Source organism: Lithobates pipiens, unplaced genomic scaffold (genome assembly GCF_037356315.1).
Source record: "Lithobates pipiens isolate NorthernLeopardFrog02 unplaced genomic scaffold, aLitPip1_a1.2 Scaffold_8, whole genome shotgun sequence".
NCBI lineage: Eukaryota > Metazoa > Chordata > Amphibia > Anura > Ranidae > Lithobates > Lithobates pipiens.
In genome coordinates, this window is record NW_027507903.1 from 485,756,340 (window position 1) to 485,778,961 (window position 22,622).

The window sequence follows — 22,622 nt, forward strand, 5'->3', positions numbered from 1 at the left end:
GCACCCTATACCAAGTTACCAGTCCTTATAAGAACTTTTGTGGACCAAGCAGGTTGTGTGTTAGTGATTAGCAGACTGTACGTCAGTCCCTATACCAATGAAGGACTGCTGCAGTATAGGGCAGCGGTCAGCAGTAGTGCACGGCAACCCTATGTATTGTGGACCGATAGCGGTCCTTACAGAACAGCAGACTGTAACGCACTCAGGCCTATGTACCGTAGCACCCTATACCAAGTTACCAGTCCTTATAAGAACTTTTGTGGACCAAGCAGGTTGTGTGTTAGTGATTAGCAGACTGTACGTCAGTCCCTATACCAATGAAGGACTGCTGCAGTATAGGGCAGCGGTCAGCAGTAGTGCACGGCAACCCTATGTATTGTGGACCGATAGCGGTCCTTACAGAACAGCAGACTGTACTGCACTCAGGCCTATGTACCGTAGCACCCTATACCAAGTTACCAGTCCTTATAAGAACTTTTGTGGACCAAGCAGGTTGTGTGTTAGTGTTTAGCAGACTGTGCGTCAGTCCCTATACCGCTGAAGGACTGCTGCAGTATAGGGCAGCGGTCAGCAGTAGTGCACGTCAACCCTATGTATTGTGGACCGATAGCGGTCCTTACAGAACAGCAGACTGTACTGCACTCAGGCCTATGTACCGTAGCACCCTATACCAAGTTACCAGTCCTTATAAGAACTTTTGTGGACCAAGCAGGTTGTGTGTTAGTGTTTAGCAGACTGTGCGTCAGTCCCTATACCGCTGAAGGACTGCTGCAGTATAGGGCAGCGGTCAGCAGTAGTGCACGGCAACCCTATGTATTGTGGACCGATAGCGGTCCTTACAGAACAGCAGACTGTACTGCACTCAGGCCTATGTACCGTAGCACCCTATACCAAGTTACCAGTCCTTATAAGAACTTTTGTGGACCAAGCAGGTTGTGTGTTAGTGATTAGCAGACTGTACGTCAGTCCCTATACCAATGAAGGACTGCTGCAGTATAGGGCAGCGGTCAGCAGTAGTGCACGGCAACCCTATGTATTGTGGACCGATAGCGGTCCTTACAGAACAGCAGACTGTAACGCACTCAGGCCTATGTACCGTAGCACCCTATACCAAGTTACCAGTCCTTATAAGAACTTTTGTGGACCAAGCAGGTTGTGTGTTAGTGATTAGCAGACTGTACGTCAGTCCCTATACCAATGAAGGACTGCTGCAGTATAGGGCAGCGGTCAGCAGTAGTGCACGGCAACCCTATGTATTGTGGACCGATAGCGGTCCTTACAGAACAGCAGACTGTAACGCACTCAGGCCTATGTACCGTAGCACCCTATACCAAGTTACCAGTCCTTATAAGAACTTTTGTGGACCAAGCAGGTTGTGTGTTAGTGATTAGCAGACTGTACGTCAGTCCCTATACCAATGAAGGACTGCTGCAGTATAGGGCAGCGGTCAGCAGTAGTGCACGGCAACCCTATGTATTGTGGACCGATAGCGGTCCTTACAGAACAGCAGACTGTACTGCACTCAGGCCTATGTACCGTAGCACCCTATACCAAGTTACCAGTCCTTATAAGAACTTTTGTGGACCAAGCAGGTTGTGTGTTAGTGTTTAGCAGACTGTGCGTCAGTCCCTATACCGCTGAAGGACTGCTGCAGTATAGGGCAGCGGTCAGCAGTAGTGCACGTCAACCCTATGTATTGTGGACCGATAGCGGTCCTTACAGAACAGCAGACTGTACTGCACTCAGGCCTATGTACCGTAGCACCCTATACCAAGTTACCAGTCCTTATAAGAACTTTTGTGGACCAAGCAGGTTGTGTGTTAGTGTTTAGCAGACTGTGCGTCAGTCCCTATACCGCTGAAGGACTGCTGCAGTATAGGGCAGCGGTCAGCAGTAGTGCACGGCAACCCTATGTATTGTGGACCGATAGCGGTCCTTACAGAACAGCAGACTGTACTGCACTCAGGCCTATGTACCGTAGCACCCTATACCAAGTTACCAGTCCTTATAAGAACTTTTGTGGACCAAGCAGGTTGTGTGTTAGTGATTAGCAGACTGTACGTCAGTCCCTATACCAATGAAGGACTGCTGCAGTATAGGGCAGCGGTCAGCAGTAGTGCACGGCAACCCTATGTATTGTGGACCGATAGCGGTCCTTACAGAACAGCAGACTGTACCGCACCCAAGCCTATGTACCGTAGCACCCTAGACAGACCAAGTTACCAGTCCTGATAAAGAGCTTTGTGGAACAAGTGAGTTGTGAATGATTAGCAGACTGCAGCAGAAGGGCAGCAGTCAAGTATAATATTCTTTCTATATTTGGAAGAAAGAATATTATACGTGTACAAGCCTATTACCGTACCACTGATACCAGTCCTGAAAAGAACCTTTGTGGAACTAATAGTAACAGCAAGTCTTTAAAATTATCCTCACTGCCTGACAACACTGCTTCCTGCCTGTCCCTATACAAATTGGCAAAAAAGAGTAGGCTGGAACGATTAGCTGGAACAGCTCTTTTGTGGACCTGATAGTAACAGCTAATGATGATGATGATGATGATGATGAAGAAAGACTAATCTGGCTGAGCTGTCCCTAAAATAGCAGCATACAGCGCTCTGTCCCTTTATCTAAACTGACAAAAGAAACTCAGGCTGCTGACCTAACACCTATACCAGTCCTGAAAAGAACTTTTGTGTACCAAATAGCTAGCGTTTTCTCTGTCCCTACTCCACACAGGATCCTTTCCCTACAGTGACAGAAGAAAGAATGTAAAATGGCCACCGGATCGGGTGTATTTATAGGTTAGGGGGAATGTCCAAGTGTCCATGAGCTGTCATGTCTCAATTGGTTGTCCTGTAACACATGATAAACGTGTCACGAAAGGTTAAAGTTCTTGTATACATTAAACACGTAAGTCCGCCGGGGCGAACGACGGAAAAAGGCGTTCGAACCCGCGGACGGCGAAAGTCGGAAATTCGCCGCGAAACGACCGCCGGGCGAACCGTTCGGCCATCACTACTCAGAACCCTCTTCCTTCCTTCCTTCCTCTACAGGAAAGAAAATGCTCATGAGGATCCTGGGATGTATGACATTCTTTTTGGCCTAGGCCATAAACCAAGAAGGAATAGAAAAAAATGTAAAAAAATTTTTTTTAAACAAGTTAATATTTATTGAGAGTCATGTTCTGCTTTAAGCCTCGGGCAATTCTGGGCATTAAGCCAAGCTGGCATGTTGCAACTCATCAGTGAATGCAAGATAGGATACTCAATGTGTATAATGTGTCACACCCCTATCATCAAATAAATGTACCTTTTACTATTCAACCTTTATATACTAGTACCTTTGATTATGTTTTCTGTATATGAGCTGGTGAGAGAGGCGGAAGGTATGGCAGGATTTATCACTAGAAGGAGAGACGGACCTCTGTGTATGACGCTCCCAAATTACCATGTTTACTGAACTTTAGAATCACTTAGAGCTCATGCACATGGAATATGTTAAAAATGCCAGGGCTACAGCAGTGCTTAGCCACATTTTTAGATTAGCATTAGGGCTCATGCACACAGGAGGTTTTTTGGAAATTAACATTTTTGGGCGTTTTTTCATTAAAAACACTCCCTATAATGTAAAAACGCCTAAAAACTTTAAATGTGGCTTGACGCGTTTAGCCACATTTTTTGGTGTTTTTCGTTTTTACAGCTCATTTTTATTGCTCCTGGAAGCACAAGCTGTTGGTTTTTTCTCTACTGCCCCTAAATGCTCATGTTTTCCAAACAACTCTGACAGTTTGTGTGCATGGACACATAGGCTAACATGGAGCAGCTGTAACATTGTCCTGTGTGCGCTAAATCTGCAATTGTGATTTTTTATTTTTTTTGGTAAATATTAGCTTACAGATCTATAGTAATAAAATACGGTAGGATTGATGATTCCTCTAATAATCTTTGTCCCTCTGCTAATTACTTCCTCATCTCCAAAGCACTCTGCTGTTGGCCAGATCAATTTGATCACACCGTTTTCTAGCCAAAGACACAGCTGGAAGTGTTAGAATGGGTTATGGGTATTTGTTATCATTTATAGTGCTGTGGTTCTGTATTCAGCACACCCCAATGATTCCATGTACGGTTTCTGTGTACTTCCCATGCTTGAACAGGTTTCAGGAGAATCTGACATTTTGCCCAATCAGCCCAAATAAGAGCTGCGGTTGGCATATCTGAACTGACCTGGAGTGGGGACTGTCCCCCAATCTAACCATCTCTGGGCAAACATTGTATTAGATTTGTAGACAGATTTATTTAAAAAAAAAAAAATTCTCCTTTTTTCTGTCAATTTTTGTTTTTCCTGGAAAAAAAGACTTTTCATTTGGCCTATCCCCTATTGGTGTGGTATCTGGTCAGGGACTGCAACTTAAGCCTCGTACACAGTAGTAGTTTTTTTTTTTTACGTTCAACCCAGAAGGTTGAACTAACAACCTGATGTTATTCCCCTGCTGTTCTATTGTGTTTTGACAGGGGGGGCGGTCCAGGAGCCGATCTGCAGACCTTTTTTGGTCATGCCCCTTGGACAGAAGCTGGGCTAACAGCCAGCATCTGTTTGACCGACTCCAGTATACACAGGCCGAATGTCGACCAGGTTCTATTGATCCGGCCAATCCCGCCAAACATTCAACCTGTGTGTACTAGGCTTTAAAATAAATGTAAACCCAATCATTAAAATCTCATATAAGCTTTATGATGTTGATGTAATTTCAAAAGTTGCTTTTAGTTCTTTTAGTTGTGCAGCTTAGGGCTGGGTTCATATATGTGCGATTTCATGCCTTGGGTCCGGTGCGTTTCTGTTTACTGTTCAGGTCCAAATTTTTTCCTGAATTTGCACCGGACACAAAAACACACAGGACCCTTTGGCAATCCACTATGGACCTGTGTGAACCGACTCCACTGAGAGCTGGTCACACTCACCCGTCATGCGAATTAGATGCGGTGAACAACGCATCCAAAATCGCACATATGTGAACTCAGCCTTAAAGTGGAACTTAAAGGCAAAGTTTGGGGTATTTAAAAACAAACATACTGTATTTATTGGCGTATAACACTTCACTTTTTCACCATGAAAATCGAGTGCAAATAGCATGTGCGTGTTATACACCAATACTTCAATTTTAGCTGCCTCGGAGTGGACAGGGAGGGGGGCAGGACAAGCGCCATCAGATTACACACAGTGAGAATCGTCTGTTTACTTGGCAGCCTCCGTAATAGGAAGTTCCGTCTCCTGGGCTGCCATTGGACCAGTGTTCTGTCTATCATAGGAGAGTCTCACTAAATGGCTGCAGATGGGCATCGATCAGGCTGCACTGAATGCAATGGTGAGGCTGCATTGATATGGACTGATGAGGATGCATTGATGGCACTTGTGAGGCTGCAGATGGGCACTGACCCTTATTTTGCTTCAAAGTTCCTTATTTAAAATTTAAGTTTTTTTCCTGAAACGTCCCCCTTAAAATTAATGTGCGCGTTATACGCCTGTGCGTCTTATACACCAATAATACGGTATATGCTCACCTCCATGCTACAACATAATTGCTGATTGCTCAGTTCTCTGACCGTCAGTCACCGATTTCTCTGCTCTGCCTTTCCAATGCTCACTGCAGCGCCAAGCAGGAGAGGGAGCAGACACAGCTGGCTCTCTGGTAAAACAGGTTACTATAATATACCTTTGTATCTATGTACTAATGCTAGCAGCATAAGAATTAAAAATAGTTAATGTTGTTGATTTTGAGGGAGTTTAGTTCCACTTTAAATGTTAATCAGACACATAAAGATGGGTATTACATTTATTAGCCAGAAACCTCTCCCCTGTGTGTCTCTTAGTTTTACTTTGTTTGAGGACCTAAATTTGGAGCCAAGCCCTGCACACAGCCCTTTGAGGCACACAGCACAGTGTTTTCTGGCAAGCAACTTGCTCTCAGCAGTGCGATTTTCACATTGCAAACACATTTTTGGTAAATTGACGCATCACCTAAACCAGTGGTCATCAACCCTGTCCTCATGGCCCACTAACAGGCCAGGTTGTATGTATTACCTTGGGGAGATGCAGCCTAGAATACTGCAATCACTGAGCGGCAAATTATATTACCTGTGATGTATTCCAGTTATCTTGCAAACCTGGCCTGTTAGTGGGCCCTGAGGACAGGGTTGATGACCACTGGGTTAAAGCTATTAACCCTTAGAGCGATCTCCGTAAGTAAAGCCCATTTTAGTTTGGTGTTACTGATTTCTTTCTGAATGTTTTTGTCTCAGGAGCCTTCTTCATCCCTTATCTAATCTTCCTTTTCACCTGTGGAATTCCGGTCTTCTTCCTTGAGACGGCGCTGGGCCAGTACACCAGCCAAGGGGGAGTCACCGCCTGGAGGAAAATCTGCCCCCTCTTTGAAGGTCAGTTTGGTTTGTTCCATTGTTGTCCCCCGTTCGCTATTCAGCTCAGTCACCCAGTTTCACACGACCTGATGGGGGAATTTCTGGCCCCAAAGCCGCCAAAAAAAGGACCCTGCCAGTGACTGAGAAACGTTTGTCCCAGCTTCACAATGGCAAGTGACAACAAAACACAACTGCCAACTTTGTATTGTGTGACATGACTCACAGGGTATGCTGGAAACTTCAGTTCTAAACAAATATTAGAAGTTCTTTAAGTTGCTCAGATCAGTGTTACGTTCCAGATCCTGCATAGCTGCCAACATTTTAAAATAATTCCCAAAATGACTTTCTTCTGAAGTGTGGCAGCTAAATTAATACAAAGCAAAAGATGCCTGTTGTGCTTGCTTAATTGATATATAATTCGATTTTTGTGCAATTAAAGTAAACCTGTCAAGCTGAACATATGATAAAAAATATATAAGCACAGGTTACATTTAGTGAAAACACTCCGTGGGCAGGAAGGTGATCCATCACTTTGAAGGAATGATAGGTGGAAAAAAGGGAAGGGCAACGCTGACCATATATAGACAAGATTTGTAAAGCTGCTTGTATTTTGAAATCTTATGATCATTTTGAAATGTGGTTCTCGCTGAACGTAACCCATGCTTATGATTTTTTTTTATATGCTAAGAATGAATTATTGTTTATAACAATCATACTTTAAATACACATGTAGCGCTACCTCCGCATGAGCTGCTGGTGAATTTTGGTTATCTCCCACCATGCACAGCCAGGCACATGAATTTCTCAATCACTGACTCAGAGAGATCTACAGCAAATGCCCTTTGCAGGCAGGGACTGGGGGCCCCTTTTGGTTTCGCAAAAATATAGGTCTTTGGTGCTAGCTGTCCTCTCCAGTGGCTACTGCTCCCAGTACCACCTCTTCAGGCACTACCAGCTCGCCTGGCTGTAGCTGCTTCTTTCACTATCCCTCCTGGCTACTTCTCCACGGTCCTCCCAGACTGACTCTGCATCCATCCCTGACTGCCTGTACCCAGTCCCTTTAGGCATGCCTCTCAGTCCTCTGACTTCAGCACTTACCAGCCCACCTGGCTGTCTTCCTCTCTGGAGATTTGCCCGGCACTGTTCTCTCGCTGTCCTCCTTGCTCCCATGCCTTCTGGTCAGGATCCCTCTGTGTGTCACAAAAAGGGGTCCCTTTCCAGGGAGCTACTCTCAAAGGCCCTGACAGCCTAACACTCCATCTCCATCTTGCACCTCAACTCCACATTGCCTCTGCTGGGTTGACTGAGTATTTGAGGGAGCCTGCCCCCTACCAACCCTTCTATTGGGGATTGGTCAGGGCCCTCAGAATACTCCAGCTAACTTATCCTAGACTCATCCTAAATGCTTCTGGAACCTTCTCCAAGTTTCCAGCAAGCAGGGAGGAGTTACCAGAGAAGCTGCTGCTGAGTCATCCAGCCTACCTAAGTCACTCACCCAAACCAGAAAAAACCCACAGGCTTGCCTTCTAGCCAAGCCTGAAAATGTACCTACACTAACACAAACATCCTACTCTAGCAACACTATGGGGTGCTACACACGTACACAGCTTTATTATTATAAAAATTTTTAAAAATACAAACAGATAATAAGAACTGACATTAAGGACTGGATACTAGCAATGTAAAGATTATTTTTTAAAGAAATCACCTTGTAGATAGGTGCAATCTGTATTCCCCACTGTAGGTGGCGCTCGACCGATGCAGAAAGAGGGGGAAGGTGTGGGGAACTTGGTTCCTCTATGATTTCACATGGAGACATCTGTACAATTGGACACTGGCAACCCACATGACTTTGGTGGCATCCTGAGTCAGGCAGAGTCTATTTCATATACCAGCTCCCAGGTTTGGCACGCTTTCTGCGAGTGGCTAGTGTAGGGAGAGGTTCCTTGTCTGATAGGGACAGTGCTTAGAGTTAGGAATAGATTCCTGAGGAGGAGGGACAGTGCAGGGATTACATCTACCTCACTTCAGGAAGCCTCCACTTTGGGTGTGGACCAGCCAGGCCGCATTCTGCTCCTCATTGCAGACACTGTTAGCATCTTTGAAGTCTACAGACTGCTGTTACAGTTCGCAAGTGGCCCGAATGGTGCTGCCTAGCCTGGGTCTAGTTGTACTTTGCTTAACCTGTCTAAAATATATTGATCTGGCCTATTTTGGACACTGACCGCCACACCACGCTACACCTTGCTCACAGTTGGTGGCAGTCGGCAGGACATGCCCCTTTTTTGCAGCTGGTGCTGAAGGAGGAGCGGGGACAACTATGGCCACATTAGGAGTGGCCTTGACCTTAGTGCCTAAGTTTAAGGAGTCTAACACCTCTCTATCAGAGTAGTAGAAGAGACTGGAGAGTGCTGTTTGCCTATCAGGTTCCCACCCGGCTAATCGCGGAGCTAGCCATTACCTCTTTAGAAGATGATGCCTGCTGGGTAGTGAAGGTGCTACTGGAGGATTCCCTGGCTAGCCTAGAACAGACTGTGGTGTGCCTGGATGGCCTGTTTCTAGGAAAACGAAACAGTCCTGGAACTGAGATGTAAGTTTTTTTGTCTGCAGACAGCAGGACAAAAGCCTCACCCCCCTTTACGGGTAGCCCTCCAAAATCTTTGAAAAGAAGTACATGCACAGCTGTGCCGACGAAGGCACCTCAGATAAGTTACTGAGAGATCAGTTTGTGTTGATGAAGGCCAGCCCTATTAGGAGAGGCCTGCAAGAATGAATAAAGGCGCAACCTTCCCTCTGATACTGTAGTGGATGCAGTTATGTGGGAGCAGGAGGATGCTGAAGCAACCGTGGCCGTGACAAAGAGACATGAACCATTACATGTAAGGGAAGAGGCCTTGGCACTGCCTCTCCTGTCAGCCATGCAGACTGCCATCAGGGAATTAATCCAGGACATGGAGACCAGGAGTCAAAAATGTCCACATTCAAGAAAGGGCTGGCCCAACTCTCCAAGGAAAAAATCCATTGCTGATGAACCTGTATCAAGACCAGAAATGCTGGTGGTGTGGAAGCTTTGGGCCCCAGAGGTCACCGTTAAACTAGAGACTCCCGGGGCAGAGTGAAGAACTCCGGGAAGGTCAACACAAAGTACCGATAGGCCAGAGGCTATGGTTGCGCCAAGTCCAATCATCAACGCCCTAGTAAATGACCAGATGGTCCCTTGTTTGATGAGTCCAGAGTTACCGTCATGGACCAATGGACCAGTCTGACCCCTCCTGGCTGTCCCTGAAGTCGGCAATTAACCTGCTCATCATGGTGAATGGAGTTACCTGGGTAAGGATACAGGTAGATAACCAGGTAGTGGAATGGGTAAGGGTCGTGGAGACCCACAATCCAGTGGGGCATGAGCAGCCTGAAGGACCTGAACCTACTCCACTTGCTGACCAAGACTGAATAATTGGGCAGGCATGCACGGGGCTATGGCCTGCGAGCTGTGTGGCTCAATGTAATCCAGGACTTTGAGGCCTTCCAGCGAGCAGCTAGGCGACAGACGGAACAGGTGGGAGATGTCCATACGCCCTCCAAATAAAAGCTACTCCTTGCGCTCCTTCAAGAGATTGTCTAGTCCCTGCCTGTTGGGGCCCACAAGAAGCTGCAAAGAGCCACAAATATGGTGGAGCCCTGCAAAGACCTTTGGGTTCTGGGAGAGTGATTGGCAGCCCGAACCCTGTCCTTGGTCCACAGGAGTAAGGTGTTAGTCTAGCTCATCAACTTGGGAGTCTCCCAGGTCCCACTTCTGAATCACACCCCCATCCCAGACCTCCACGTGGTACCCAGTCACTGCATCTCCTGGGCCCAAACAGGAGTGGAAGCCAACTATGCCCTGTTGCAAGCTGCCATGACCTGCTTGAATGAAAAATAATACAGACAGCTACTGAAAAAACTGGCCATCCACTTCCAGGACTACCCTCTGCCTCAACGTCTTATCCATCATTACTAGAGAAACACCTGCTGTTTTTTGCGACTAGTCTTGAGGACCTTGGCTGCACTAAGGCTATCTTGACAATATCAATATTTTCTCCAAATCATTGGATGACCACATACAACACCTGAACCAGGTGTACATCCGTCTGGCCCGATATGGGTTAAAATGGAAGCTTAGCAAGTGCCGCCTGAAGCGTGAGAGAATCCACGTTGTGGAAGCTGGGGGGGGTCAAGATCCAGGTGGTACAAGAATGACTTCCTCCCCAAGCGTATAACCAAACTATTCTCTTTTCTGGGACTGGTGGGCTATTACCAATGGTTCATCCCCAAGTTCACGCAGATCGTTGCACCTCTCACCCAGCTGTTGAACAGTCATCCTATGCAGAGGAAAGGAGGATCAGATTGTGACTTGGATGGCCATCTTGAGTCAGGCAGAGTCTATTTAAGACTCTGGCTCCCAGGTTTGGAACGCTTTATGCCAGGTCATAAGTTTGGTCTTCTCAACAATATATTGCCCTTGCCTATTTTGGACTCAGCCCGCAACACCACACTGCACCTTGCTCACAACCTCCCTATTTTTTTAAAAACATGTTTTTAAATTGTCCCTTTTTCATATACAGCTCCCTGTGAACCATCCCATTTTCTCTAATCACTAATATGTAATACAAAATAATAGTGTATACTTCCTTTTTCATCTTGATGTCTGCAAAGACTTTGTTAAAGACACACTCAAGGTTTGTTTTTATTACGTTTGATTTCAAGAATATAATTGCTAGACTAGCCATATCCAATCTTAAATCTCACTCTAATTTAATTCCAACCTAATTGAGTGACACCCGTTTCCTATTTGCAAACAGACAGCACCTCCTAGTGGATTATTTTAAGAATGCAGACAGCTGTATTCATTACAGTATTGTGCCCAGTGGATACATTTAAATAAATTAATCCTTAGTTATAAAACTGCCAGATGGAATCTGTCTCTTTGCAAGCACCTAGACTGAAACCTGCAATGGAAAATTACATTTGAAGGCTGAACGTGCATATCTGTTCTCTGGGAATAAGGGCAAGCTGTTAGATTCTTTCATGTTTACATGTTCGTGGATACCACATATGCATACCGCATTCCTGATTGGCTCGCAGTCCTGCCCCTCCCTCCCCCACGTTGAGTTCTAAAGAACAGGGACTGCAAGAGGCTGATGCCAGGTCAAATTATGGTGCCTACACTGCTTGTAATAATAATAAAAAAAAAAACATATTTAATGATTTATTAACAAATACAGATTTGTTTAACTTATGTCTTTTATATCTGCTTAGAGATTTGCTTGCAACGGTATTGAGGGATGGTGTTTTCCAAAAATTTTAGCACTGAAAGGGTACAGTTTATACCATTTTAAAATGATGGGAGTACATAGTTGGTCTTCAAAAAAAAAATTTTTTTTGTTTTCATGAAAACTACCAGTGCACATGAGACCGAAGATAATCACAGCTCTTTTTTCTTTTTTTTACAGGCATCGGCTATGCCTCCCAGGTCATTGAGTCCTACCTGAACATCTATTATATTGTTATCCTTGCCTGGGCTCTCTTTTATTTGTTCAGCTCATTTACAGCTGACTTGCCTTGGGCTTCTTGCAACCACACCTGGAATACAGGTAAGGAGGGGGGCGTATTGTTCAGTGCATTAATGGTGCTGAACTCACTATCGGTGCACTTTCATCTAAGTTCTTCTAAGAAAGGAAAGGAAGAGAGTAGTAAACCATAGTGATTGGTTCAGATGTGAACTTTATTTTGCTACAATAGAAGGGTCCGTCAAGAGCTGACAGACAACCCTTTTCAGTGGTCATATGAAACTCTCCCTTCATCAGGGCTTGGATTTATTGTAAAAGAGCACTCTGGATAGGTGGTTAATCCTGATTTTTATTTTGCAATGTTGTTTTGAAGCATGATCTGTACACTTATTTTGCACCTTCTCAGCGCTGGCACTGTTGTGTTACTTGACTGGCCTTGAGAAGTAGATTTTCCCCCTGCCCACGCAAAAATATGTGTTTGTGTCTTTTTCTGTCATCAATGTCTAATCTATGTCTATTTACTCCACAGAAAACTGTGTTGATGACATTAAATATTCTCAGAATTATACAGCATCTCCAAATGCTACCTCTCCAGTGGTGGAATTTTGGGAGTAAGTAAAATACCCATGAAATTTACAGAAAATATGTGTTTTTTTATTTACAGTATTATGTGAAGCTGGACCTCCGTGCCTGATTTCTCTTCATTGTTGTATGCCAAGTTTTATATACACTGACCAGCCATTTTATTAGGTACTGTACACATGTTCAATTGTTGGTAACACAAATTGCTAATCAGCCAATCACATGGCAGCAAGTCAATGCATTTAGGCATCTAGATGTGGTGAACACGACTTGCTGAAATTAAAGCATCAGAATGGGGGTTAGAAGTGGGGAAGAAAAGGGATTTAACTGACTTTGAACATGGCTTGGTTGTAGGTGCCAGACGGGCTGGTCTGAGTATTTCAAAAACTGATGATCTATTAGGATTTTCACACACAATCATGTCTAGGGTTTACAGAGAATGGTTCGAAAAATAGAAAATATTCAGTGAGCAGCAGTTGTGTGGACGAAAATGCCTTGTTGATGTCAGAGGTCAGAGGAGAATGGGCAGACTGGTTTGAGATGATAGAAAGGCAACAGTAATTCTGTGTACACACGATCGCACATTCCGACAACAAAATCCATGGGATTTTTTCAGACGGATGTTGGCTCAAACTTGTCTTGCATATACACGGTCACACAATGTTGTCAGAAATTCTGAACGTCAAGAAAGCGGTGACGCGTGGCTCTTCTGCTTGATTCCGAGCATGCGTGGAACTTTTGCGTTAGAATTGTATACACACAATCGGAAATTTTCGACAATGGAAAAAACTCAGTCAGTGAACAGGGAGAAGGAGGAGGGTAAAAATCCCCCTTGCAGCTGCTGTCAGGCAGCTCTCCCTAACTCAAGCTGGAAAGCCTATGTACATTGTTTCAGCCAGCTTGGCGGGGTCGTGGGTTATATATATATCTATCTCACAGTATCTCACAAGTGAGTACACCCCTCATGTTTTTGTAAATATTTTATTACCGGTATATCTTTTCATGTGACAACACTGAAGAAATTACACTTTGCTACAATGTAAAGTAGTGAGTGTACAGCTTGTATAACAGTGTAAATTTGCTGTCCCCTCAAAATAACTCAATACACAGCCATTAATGTCTAAACCGCTGGCAACAAAATTGAGCACACCCCTAAGTGAAAATGAACAAATTGGGCCCAAAGTGTCAATATTTTGTGTGGCCACCATTATTTTACAGCACTGCCTTAACCCTCTTGGGCATGGAGTTCACCTGAGCTTCACAGGTTGCCACTGGAGTCCTCTTCCACTCCTCCAGGACGACGTCATGGAGCTGGTGGATGTTAGAGACCTTGTGCTCCTCCACCTTCCGTTTGAGGATGCCCCACAGATACCCAATAGGGTTTATGTCTGGAGTGATGCTTGGCCAGTCCATCATCTTTAGGTATAGGAAAAAAAAAGGGTAAGACTGCGCTGTCCTCGAAAATAAATAAACAAATAATAATTAACTGCTGCAACCAAAAAATGTGAGATACCCACACCAAAACAATTCCAAAAACTATTAGCTGCGCTGTAAAAAAACTCCACACAAAAAAATATATCTCAGAATGCCAATGAATCTAGTGAAGTAGATAAATCAAAGCATGCAATAAAATAACATAATCCAATAATTAAGTAAATTAATGATTAGACCTAGTATATAAATAGTAAAGTCCTGGAACAACCAGTAAAAAAATGAAAGTTCGCCAAAAATTATATCCTTAGTGGTCTGTTAATCGTGACATCACACCAGAAGCACCTGAGAACAGTGATGAATTCCAAAGAAAAGATCCTCCACCTCTAATCACTCTGCCGCTTACCAGATTCTGAGATCTCTTTTTTAGGGAGATCTGCAACAGCCTGCAATTCTTTTCCAGCCAGGGGTTCACTTTGAGAGTCAAGAAGGTAATCCCCACTGCAAAATCCCAGGTGGTAGCGAAATATCAGGATATATGGCGGCCATTGAGAATGGACAGGATATGGCTGAACAACCAGGGGGAGGAATACTACCTAGGATATCCTGATATTTCGATACATCTGTGTGTTGAGTTATTTTGAATTTACACTATTATACAAGTTGTACACTCACTACTTTACATTGTAGCAAAGTGTCATTTCTTCAGTGTTGTCACATGAATAGATATAATAAAATATTTACAAAAATGTCACTTTTGTGAGATACTGTATATACAGTATACACTGAAAAATGATATTGATCGTGTGTATACAGTTATAGCTTCAGTTGCATGTGATAGTAAAATTTGTTTACGGGCTTTATAGGCACCACAGTACATCAATTTGTTACAAAAATAAATGTTATTACAATTATTCTAAAACGTAGTAGTGCATATTAACCACTTAACAACCGGCCCATAGCCGCATGACGGTTACAGGGCGGTTGCTTAACTCCCGCCCCCCTGGGGCGCGCACTTGAGAGCATCACGGATCACGTTAAACGGCTGCTCGTCGCGGCCGTTTACCACGTGATCGCTCCGTCAAATGACGGAGCGATCACTTGTAAACTAACCTTCCTCCCCTCTCTGTACTGATCGGTACAGCGGAGGGGGAGAGATCGGTGTCAGCAGCGCTGTGGGCTGGATCTGCAGTACCCACAGCGCTGCTCACCGACAATTAACCCCTCAATTCCCTTCCAATACTCTGCAATACTCTGCGATACCCAGCAATGCCCTGCCAATACTCTGTAATACCCAGCAATGCCCTGCCAATACTCTGCAATACCCAGCAATGCCCTGCCAATACTCTGCAATACCCAGCAATGCCCTGCCAATACTCTGCAATACTCTGCCAATACTCTGCAATGCCCTGCCAATACTCTGCAATACCCTGACAATACTCTGCGGTGTCCTGCCAATACTCTGCGATGCCCTGCCAATACTCTACAATACCCAGCAATGCCCTGCCAATACTCTGCAATACCCAGCAATAATCTGCAATACCCAGCAATAATCTGCAATACCCAGCAATACTCTGCAATAGCCTGCAATACCCTGCAATACCCTGCCAATACTCTGCCATAAATTGCCATACCCAGCCATACTCGGTGATACCCAGCCATACTCGGTGATACCCAGCCATACTCTGCAATACCCAGCCATACTCGGTGATACCCTGCAATACGCAGCCATAGTCGGTGATACCCTCCAATACCCAGCCATACTCGGTGATACTCTGCAATACTCAGCCATACCCAGTGATACTCTGCAATACCCAGCCATACTCGGCCATACTCGGCCATGCTCAGCGATATACTCTGTGATACCCTGCAATTCCCAGCCATACTCGGCCATGCTCAGCCCTACTCTGTGATACCCTGCAATACCCAGCCATACTCAGCCTTGCTCAGTCATACTCGATGATACCCTGCAATACCCAGCCATACTCTGTGATACCCTGCAATACTCGTTGATACCCAGCCATGCTCGGCCATGCTTGGCTGTACTCAGCCTTTGTATGTGGCCAGGCTGTAGAAGTCTCACACACGTGTTAACGCCGTACTCAGGAGGAGTAGGAGAATCTATTGTGGGGTGTCATTTTTGCTATGTACATGCTATGTGTTAGAAATATTGTATAAATGGACAACTTTGTGTTAAAAAAAAAAAAAAGCATTTTAACCACTTCCTGCCCGCCGGCCACAGCTACAGGCATCATTCAGATATCAGCTTTTTCAGCCGGTGATTCCCTACAGCATAAGAACAATCATAGCGGCTGTTCCGCTGCTTGATCGTTCTTACAGGAGGCGAGAGGGGACGTCCCCCCCCTCCCACCGCCCTCCAGTGCTTCTACCGACTCGCCAATATGATCAAAGCCAGAATCGTTTTTTTATTTTTTTATTTCAGGCTTCCCAGCCTAGTGGTGAGATGTGGGGTCTTATTGACCCTATATCTCACTGTAAAGAGGACCTGTCATGCCATATTCCTATTACAAGGGATGTTTACATTCCTTGTAATAGGAATAAAAGTGATCAAAAAATTTATTTTTGGGGAAAAAAATGTCAAACTAAAATAAATAAAGTAAAATGAACAATAACATTTTTTTTTAAAGCGCCCCTGTCCCCATGTGCTCACATGCAGAAGCGAACGCATACGTAAGTCCCGCCCACATATGAAAACGGTGTTCAAACCACACATGTGAGGTATTGCTGCTAACGTTAGAGCGAGAGCAATAATTTTGGCCATAGAACTCCTCTGTAACTCAAAACATGTAACCAGTAAAAGAACTTAAAGCGTCGCCTATGGGGATTTTTAAGTAGTGACATTTGGCGCCATTCCACGAGTGTGTGCAATTTTGAAGGGTGACATGTTAGGTATCTATTTACTCAGCGTAACTTTACTGTTTTTTTAAGCAAAAAAGTTTTTTTTCCAAAAAAAACACGTTCGAAAAATTGCTGCGCAAATACCGTGCAAGATAAAAAGTTGCAACGACCAGCATTGTATTCTCTAGGGTCTTTGCTAAAAAAAACATATATAATGTTTTGGGGTTCTATGTAATTTTATAGCAAATAAATTATGATTTTTACATGTAGGAGAGAAATGTCAGAATTGGCTTGGGTGCTCCAGAACGCCTGATGGTGCTCCCTGCATGTTGGGCCTCTGTATGTGGCCACGCTGTGTAAAAGTCTCACACATGTGGTATCGCCATACTCGGAAGTAATAGCAGAATGTGTTTTGGGGTGTAATTTGTGGTATGCATATGCTGTGTGTGAGAAATAACCTGATAATATGAAAATTTTGTGAAAAAGAAAATGAAAAATAAAATCTTGATTTTGCAAAGAAGAAAAAATTACAACTTCAAAAAACTCGTCATGCCTCTTACTAAATACCTTGGAATGTCTTCTTTTCAAAAAGGGGTAATTTGGGGGGTATTTGTACTTTTCTGGCATGTTAGCCCTTGTACACACGGTCGGAGATTCCGTCAGAATGTTTCCTATCGGACCGGTTTGTCGGATACTCTGATGCCCCGTACACACGAGAGGGATTAAGTCTGACAGACCTCCAAAGGAGTTCCGCCGGAGTTCCGACGGAGTTCTGGCGGACTTTTCGACCGAACGGACTTGACCACACACCATCACACCAAACTCCGACGGAGTCGAACGTGATGACGTACGACTGGATTCGACGTGGAAGTTCATAGACAGTAGCCAATAGCTGCCCTAGCGTCGGTTTTAGTCCGTCGGAGTAGCACACACACGAGCGAATTATTCGAAGGGGACCGGGTCCGGCGGAGTTCCGTCGGGAAAATTTGAAGCATGCTTCATTTCTAAAGTCCGTCAGACTTTAGCGAAGCTAAAGTCCGTTGCAGCCCACACACGATCGGATAGTCTGACGGACTCAGTCCGTCAGAGTTTGGATGTCGAAAAGTCCGCTCGTGTGTACGGGGCATGACTGTGTGTGGTCTGCATCGGATATTCCGACGGACCAATTTTTCCAACTTGCCGGTAAAATTTTCCGACAAAATGCTCCGATCGGACATACTCCCATCATGTGTAGCCTACTCTGACGGACAAAGTGCCATGCATGCTCAGATCAAGTTCCTAGACCAAAGCTATTGGCTACTAGCCTGAACGTAGTCCCGTCATAACAAAATAACGTCACCACGTTATGTACAATCGGATTTTCCGACAATTTAGTCCGACCGTGTGTATGCAACATCACTTCCGGACCTCTTCCGGAATTAATCCGTCGCAATTACTCCGACGGATTTGGTTGTCGGAATCTCCGACCGTGTGTACAAGGGCTTAGGGTCTCAAGGAATGAGATAGGCCATCAGTACTCCAGGTGTGATCAATTTTCAGATATTAGCACTATAGCTTGTGGACTCTATAACTTTCACAAAGACCAAATAATATCCACCAATTTATACTTATTTTTACCAAAGATATGTAGTGGTATAAATTTTGGCCAAAATTTATGAAGAAAAATTACTAATCTGCTAAATTTTATAACAGAAACGAAGAAAAATTCATTTTTTTTACAGAATTTTCGGTCTTTTTTTTTTATTAAGTGATTAAATACCACCAAAAGAAAGCTCTATTTGTGTGAAAAAAGGACAAAAATTTCATATGGGTACAGTGTTGCATGACTGAGTAATTGTCATTCAAAATATGAGAGCACCGAAAGCTGAAAATTGGTCTGGTTATTAAGGGGGTTTAAGTGCCCAGTGGTCAAATGGTTAAAATCTCACAGTAGCCTGCTACCCAAATTGTACTAATGACACCAACAAAAAAAGCAATAGACCCCATCCTAGTCCATGGTATATGTGCCAATAGAGTACGGCTGCCAGTATCCAGGCGGGCTTGGTGTAAGTTGATGTGGCTTGTTCAGGCTCTACATGTTGCGCACCGTTGTGCTTCTTCAGGAGCTTTAGATAAGTATTAACCAATTCCCGACTGGCGCACGCCGATGCACGTCGGCAGAATGGCACGGACAGGCAAATGGGTATACAGGTACGTCCCTTTAAATTTGCCGCCATGCGATCACGTGCGCGCCACCGGCGGCGTGCTCACACACCGGTTGAAACCTCCGTGAGTCCGATCGCGGGTCCTCACGGGGAGGAAGAATGGGGAGATGCTAAAGTAAGCTAGCATCTCCCTGTTCTGCCTAGCAACATGACACTGATCTCTGCTCCCTGTGATTGGAGCAGAGATCATTGATGTGTAAAACACAGCCACGCCCCCCACAGTTAGGACACACTTAACCCCTACACTGCCACCTAGTGGTTAACCCCTTCACTGCCAGTGTCATTTACACTGGAATCAGTGCATTTATATAGTACTGGTTGCTGTATAAATGACAATGGTCCCAAAAATGTGTCAAAAATGTCCGACGTGTCCGCCATAATGTCGCAGTTACAATAAAAATCGCTGATCGCCGCCATTACTAGTAAAAAAAAAAAAAATTATAAAAATGCCATAAAACTATCCCCTATTTTATAAACGCTATAAATTTTGCACAAACCAATCAATAATTGCTTATTGCGATTTTTTTTTTTTTTTTTACCAAAAATATGTAGAATTTTTTTTATACATTTTTGGGGGATATTTATTATAGCAAAAAGTAAAAAATAATGTGTTTTTTTTTTTTTTCAAAATTGTCGCTCTTTTTTTGTTTATAGCGCAAAAAATAAAAACCGCAGGGGTTATCAAATACCACCAAAAGAAAGCTCTATTTGTGGGAAAAAAGGACCTCGATTTTGTTTGGGAACCACGTAGCACGACCGCGCAAATTTAAATTAAAGCGACGCAGTGTCGAATCGCAAAAAGTGGTCTGGTCTTTGGCCAGCAAAATGGCCCGGGGCTTATGTGGTTAATTTATGATAGCAAACTGTGGAACTGTAGCAGTAGATTAAAAATCATCTGGAGGAACAGTAGATGCAGAGAAAGCCATCCAAAGTATAAAATATCCAAGAGAAATAGAAGGCAAAGAGAGTGGGTTGATATTGCTGCCTTGGTGTAGATTATAGGCTCATATGGACAACATAGGATTCAAATAGACAATGCAAATTAGATACATTTAAGTCCTGAGGTGCAAGGCAAACAATCCCTTCATGGGCTTTCCCATGTCACCTAGACCAGATTCTCCAGTAGAAAGGTGTCCCAGAGGCAAGTCAGCTAGATCTCAGCACCTCCAATTAAATCATCTGCAGCCTCGCAGAATATCTGCCCCGATGGCATGTTGCCCCGATGCATGTGATAGTAACTGTTGTTTTCAATATGTGCAATATGTTATCCATCAAGAAAACTGTTTGCTGGATCAGGTGATGCCTATCATAGTCCAGTATTTGGAATATTTCCAGTATATGGATTTTCGATTAACTTTTTATGGACTTAATTATTAGCTTCTTAGACATATCTGAGGATCATCAAGCAATTAAGTATCACAGGATTGGTAAGATTGCATTTAACAGGCCATGAGTTTCCTTGTGTCCTTGACAACTTCGAGTCTATTTAATATTGGTTTCACATGTATAAAATAATAGTGAGAAGAAAATAAGAAAAATAATGTATTTTTTGGTGACTCTTTCACTGAACCCTTAATAATAAGATCATATGTCTATGTATTATCAGGAACCGAGCACTGGGCTTGTCCTCCGGGATCGAGCACCTGGGATCGATCCGCTGGGAACTGGCACTGTGTCTCCTCCTTGCCTGGATCATCTGTTACTTCTGTATCTGGAAAGGCGTCAAATCCACTGGAAAGGTGAAACAGTCATTATCATTTATAGACCATGCAGAGCCTCAGGGTAACCTAATAAGGTCTTATGTCAATGGGAAAATGCATTATGCTTTTGGGTTCATCAAGGTTGTATTTGGGATGACTTTGACACATTTCTGAGTTTAATCTGAGAACATTCATACAGTGCCTTGAAAAAGTATTCATACCCCTTGAAATTTTCCACATTTTTACATGTTACAACCAAAACCGTAAATGTATTTTATTGGGATTTTATGTGATAGACTAACACAAAGTGACACATAATTGTGAAGTGGAAGGAAAATGATAAATGGTTTTCCATTTTTTTTATTTTACAAATAAATATGTGAAATGTGTGGTGTGCATTTGTATTTAGCCCCCGAGCCAATACTTTCTAGAACCACTTTTTGCTGCAATTACAGCTGCAAGTCTTTTTGGGTATGTCTCTACCAGCTTTGCACATCTGGAGAGTGACATTTTTTCCCATTATTCTTTACAAAATAGCTTAAGCTCTGTCAGATTGGATGGAGAGTATCTGTGAACAGCAATTCTCAAGTCTTGCCACAGATTCTCGATTGGATTTAGATTTGGACTTTGACTGAGCCCAACTGCCGGTGATGTGCAGTGTTAGTTTTCTGCCACACATAGTGTTTTGCTTTTAGGCCAAAAAGTTACATTTTGGTCTCATATAACCAGAACACCTTCTTCCACGGTTGCTGTGTCCACCTCATGGCTTCTCACAAACTACAAACAGGACTTTTTATGGCTTTCTTTCAACAATGGCTTTCTTCTTGCCACTCTTCCATAAAGTCCAGATTTGTGGAGTACATGACTAATAGTTGTCCTGTGGACAGATTCTCCCACCTGAGCTGTGGATCTCTGCAGCTCCTCCAGAGTTACCTTGGGCCTCTTAGCTTCTTCTCTGATTAATGTTCTCCTTGCCCGGTCTGTCAGTTTAGGTGGATGGCCATGTCTTGGTAGGTTTGCAGTTGTGCCACACTCTTTCCATTTTAGGACGATGGATTAACCTCCCTGGCGGTATGATTCAATCTGGAATTAGGTGCTGAAAGCGGTACAATTATTTTGCATGGAAATCTGGCTTTTATTTTGTAGTCCTGTAATTATTAGGAATAACGTTCTTAAATCTCTTCAAACCAGAGTCTAGCAGACATCCCGGGTATGATAAAGTTTATAATATAATAAAGAATAATAAAAATTATTCAATATTGTAATCAAATCCTAAAACACTGAAAAAGGGACACTTTTTGGTTGCTATGGACAATCTCCAAATTCCAGGCAGAAAAAACTGTATTTATAATATAAAAGTGCATGCAGGGCATTGCACAGACCACTAGGGACAAAGGGGGTGTGTATTTTTTAATACAGCACTGTAATCTGTAAGTGTTTTGTGTTTTTTAACTTTTTTGAATTTGCCGCCATTCTCCGCTCCCGTGCGCCGTGGCATCGCAGGGAACGGAGCTCGGCGGCATTCGGCACTGTGAATCGAGTGGAGGACAGCTCGATCGCACAGCGCGGGGGACACCGCTGGATACAGGGGACAAGGTAAGTAACTCTCCCTGTGTCCTCCCCTGCATCCAGTGATGCGATCCCGAGTCTGGCTCGGGGTTACCGTTCCTGCTAGAAAATTCCCAACACGAGCCAGACTCGGGATTACCGCTAGGGAGGTTAAACAGTGCTCCCTGAGATGTTCAAAGCTTGGAATATTTTTTTATAACCTAACCCTGCTTCAAACCTTTATCCCTGACCTGTCTGGTGTGTTCCTTGGCCTTTTATGATGCTGTTTATTCACTAAGGTTCTGTAACAAACCATCTGCTTCACAGAGCAGATGTATT

General features: G+C 43.9%; 1 protein-coding gene across 1 annotated transcript in view; it reads left to right on the forward strand.

Annotated features, from left to right (window-relative positions):
- The window catches only part of SLC6A12 (solute carrier family 6 member 12), a 95,765-nt gene that overhangs the window by 37,298 nt on the left and 35,845 nt on the right, over positions 1 to 22,622 (forward strand). The window contains exons 3-6 of the mRNA XM_077468958.1: positions 6,297 to 6,431; positions 11,903 to 12,043; positions 12,489 to 12,570; positions 20,642 to 20,774. Coding sequence (XP_077325084.1) covers positions 6,297 to 6,431; positions 11,903 to 12,043; positions 12,489 to 12,570; positions 20,642 to 20,774 — 491 coding nt within the window. The remainder of the gene's footprint in view (positions 1 to 6,296; positions 6,432 to 11,902; positions 12,044 to 12,488; positions 12,571 to 20,641; positions 20,775 to 22,622) is intronic.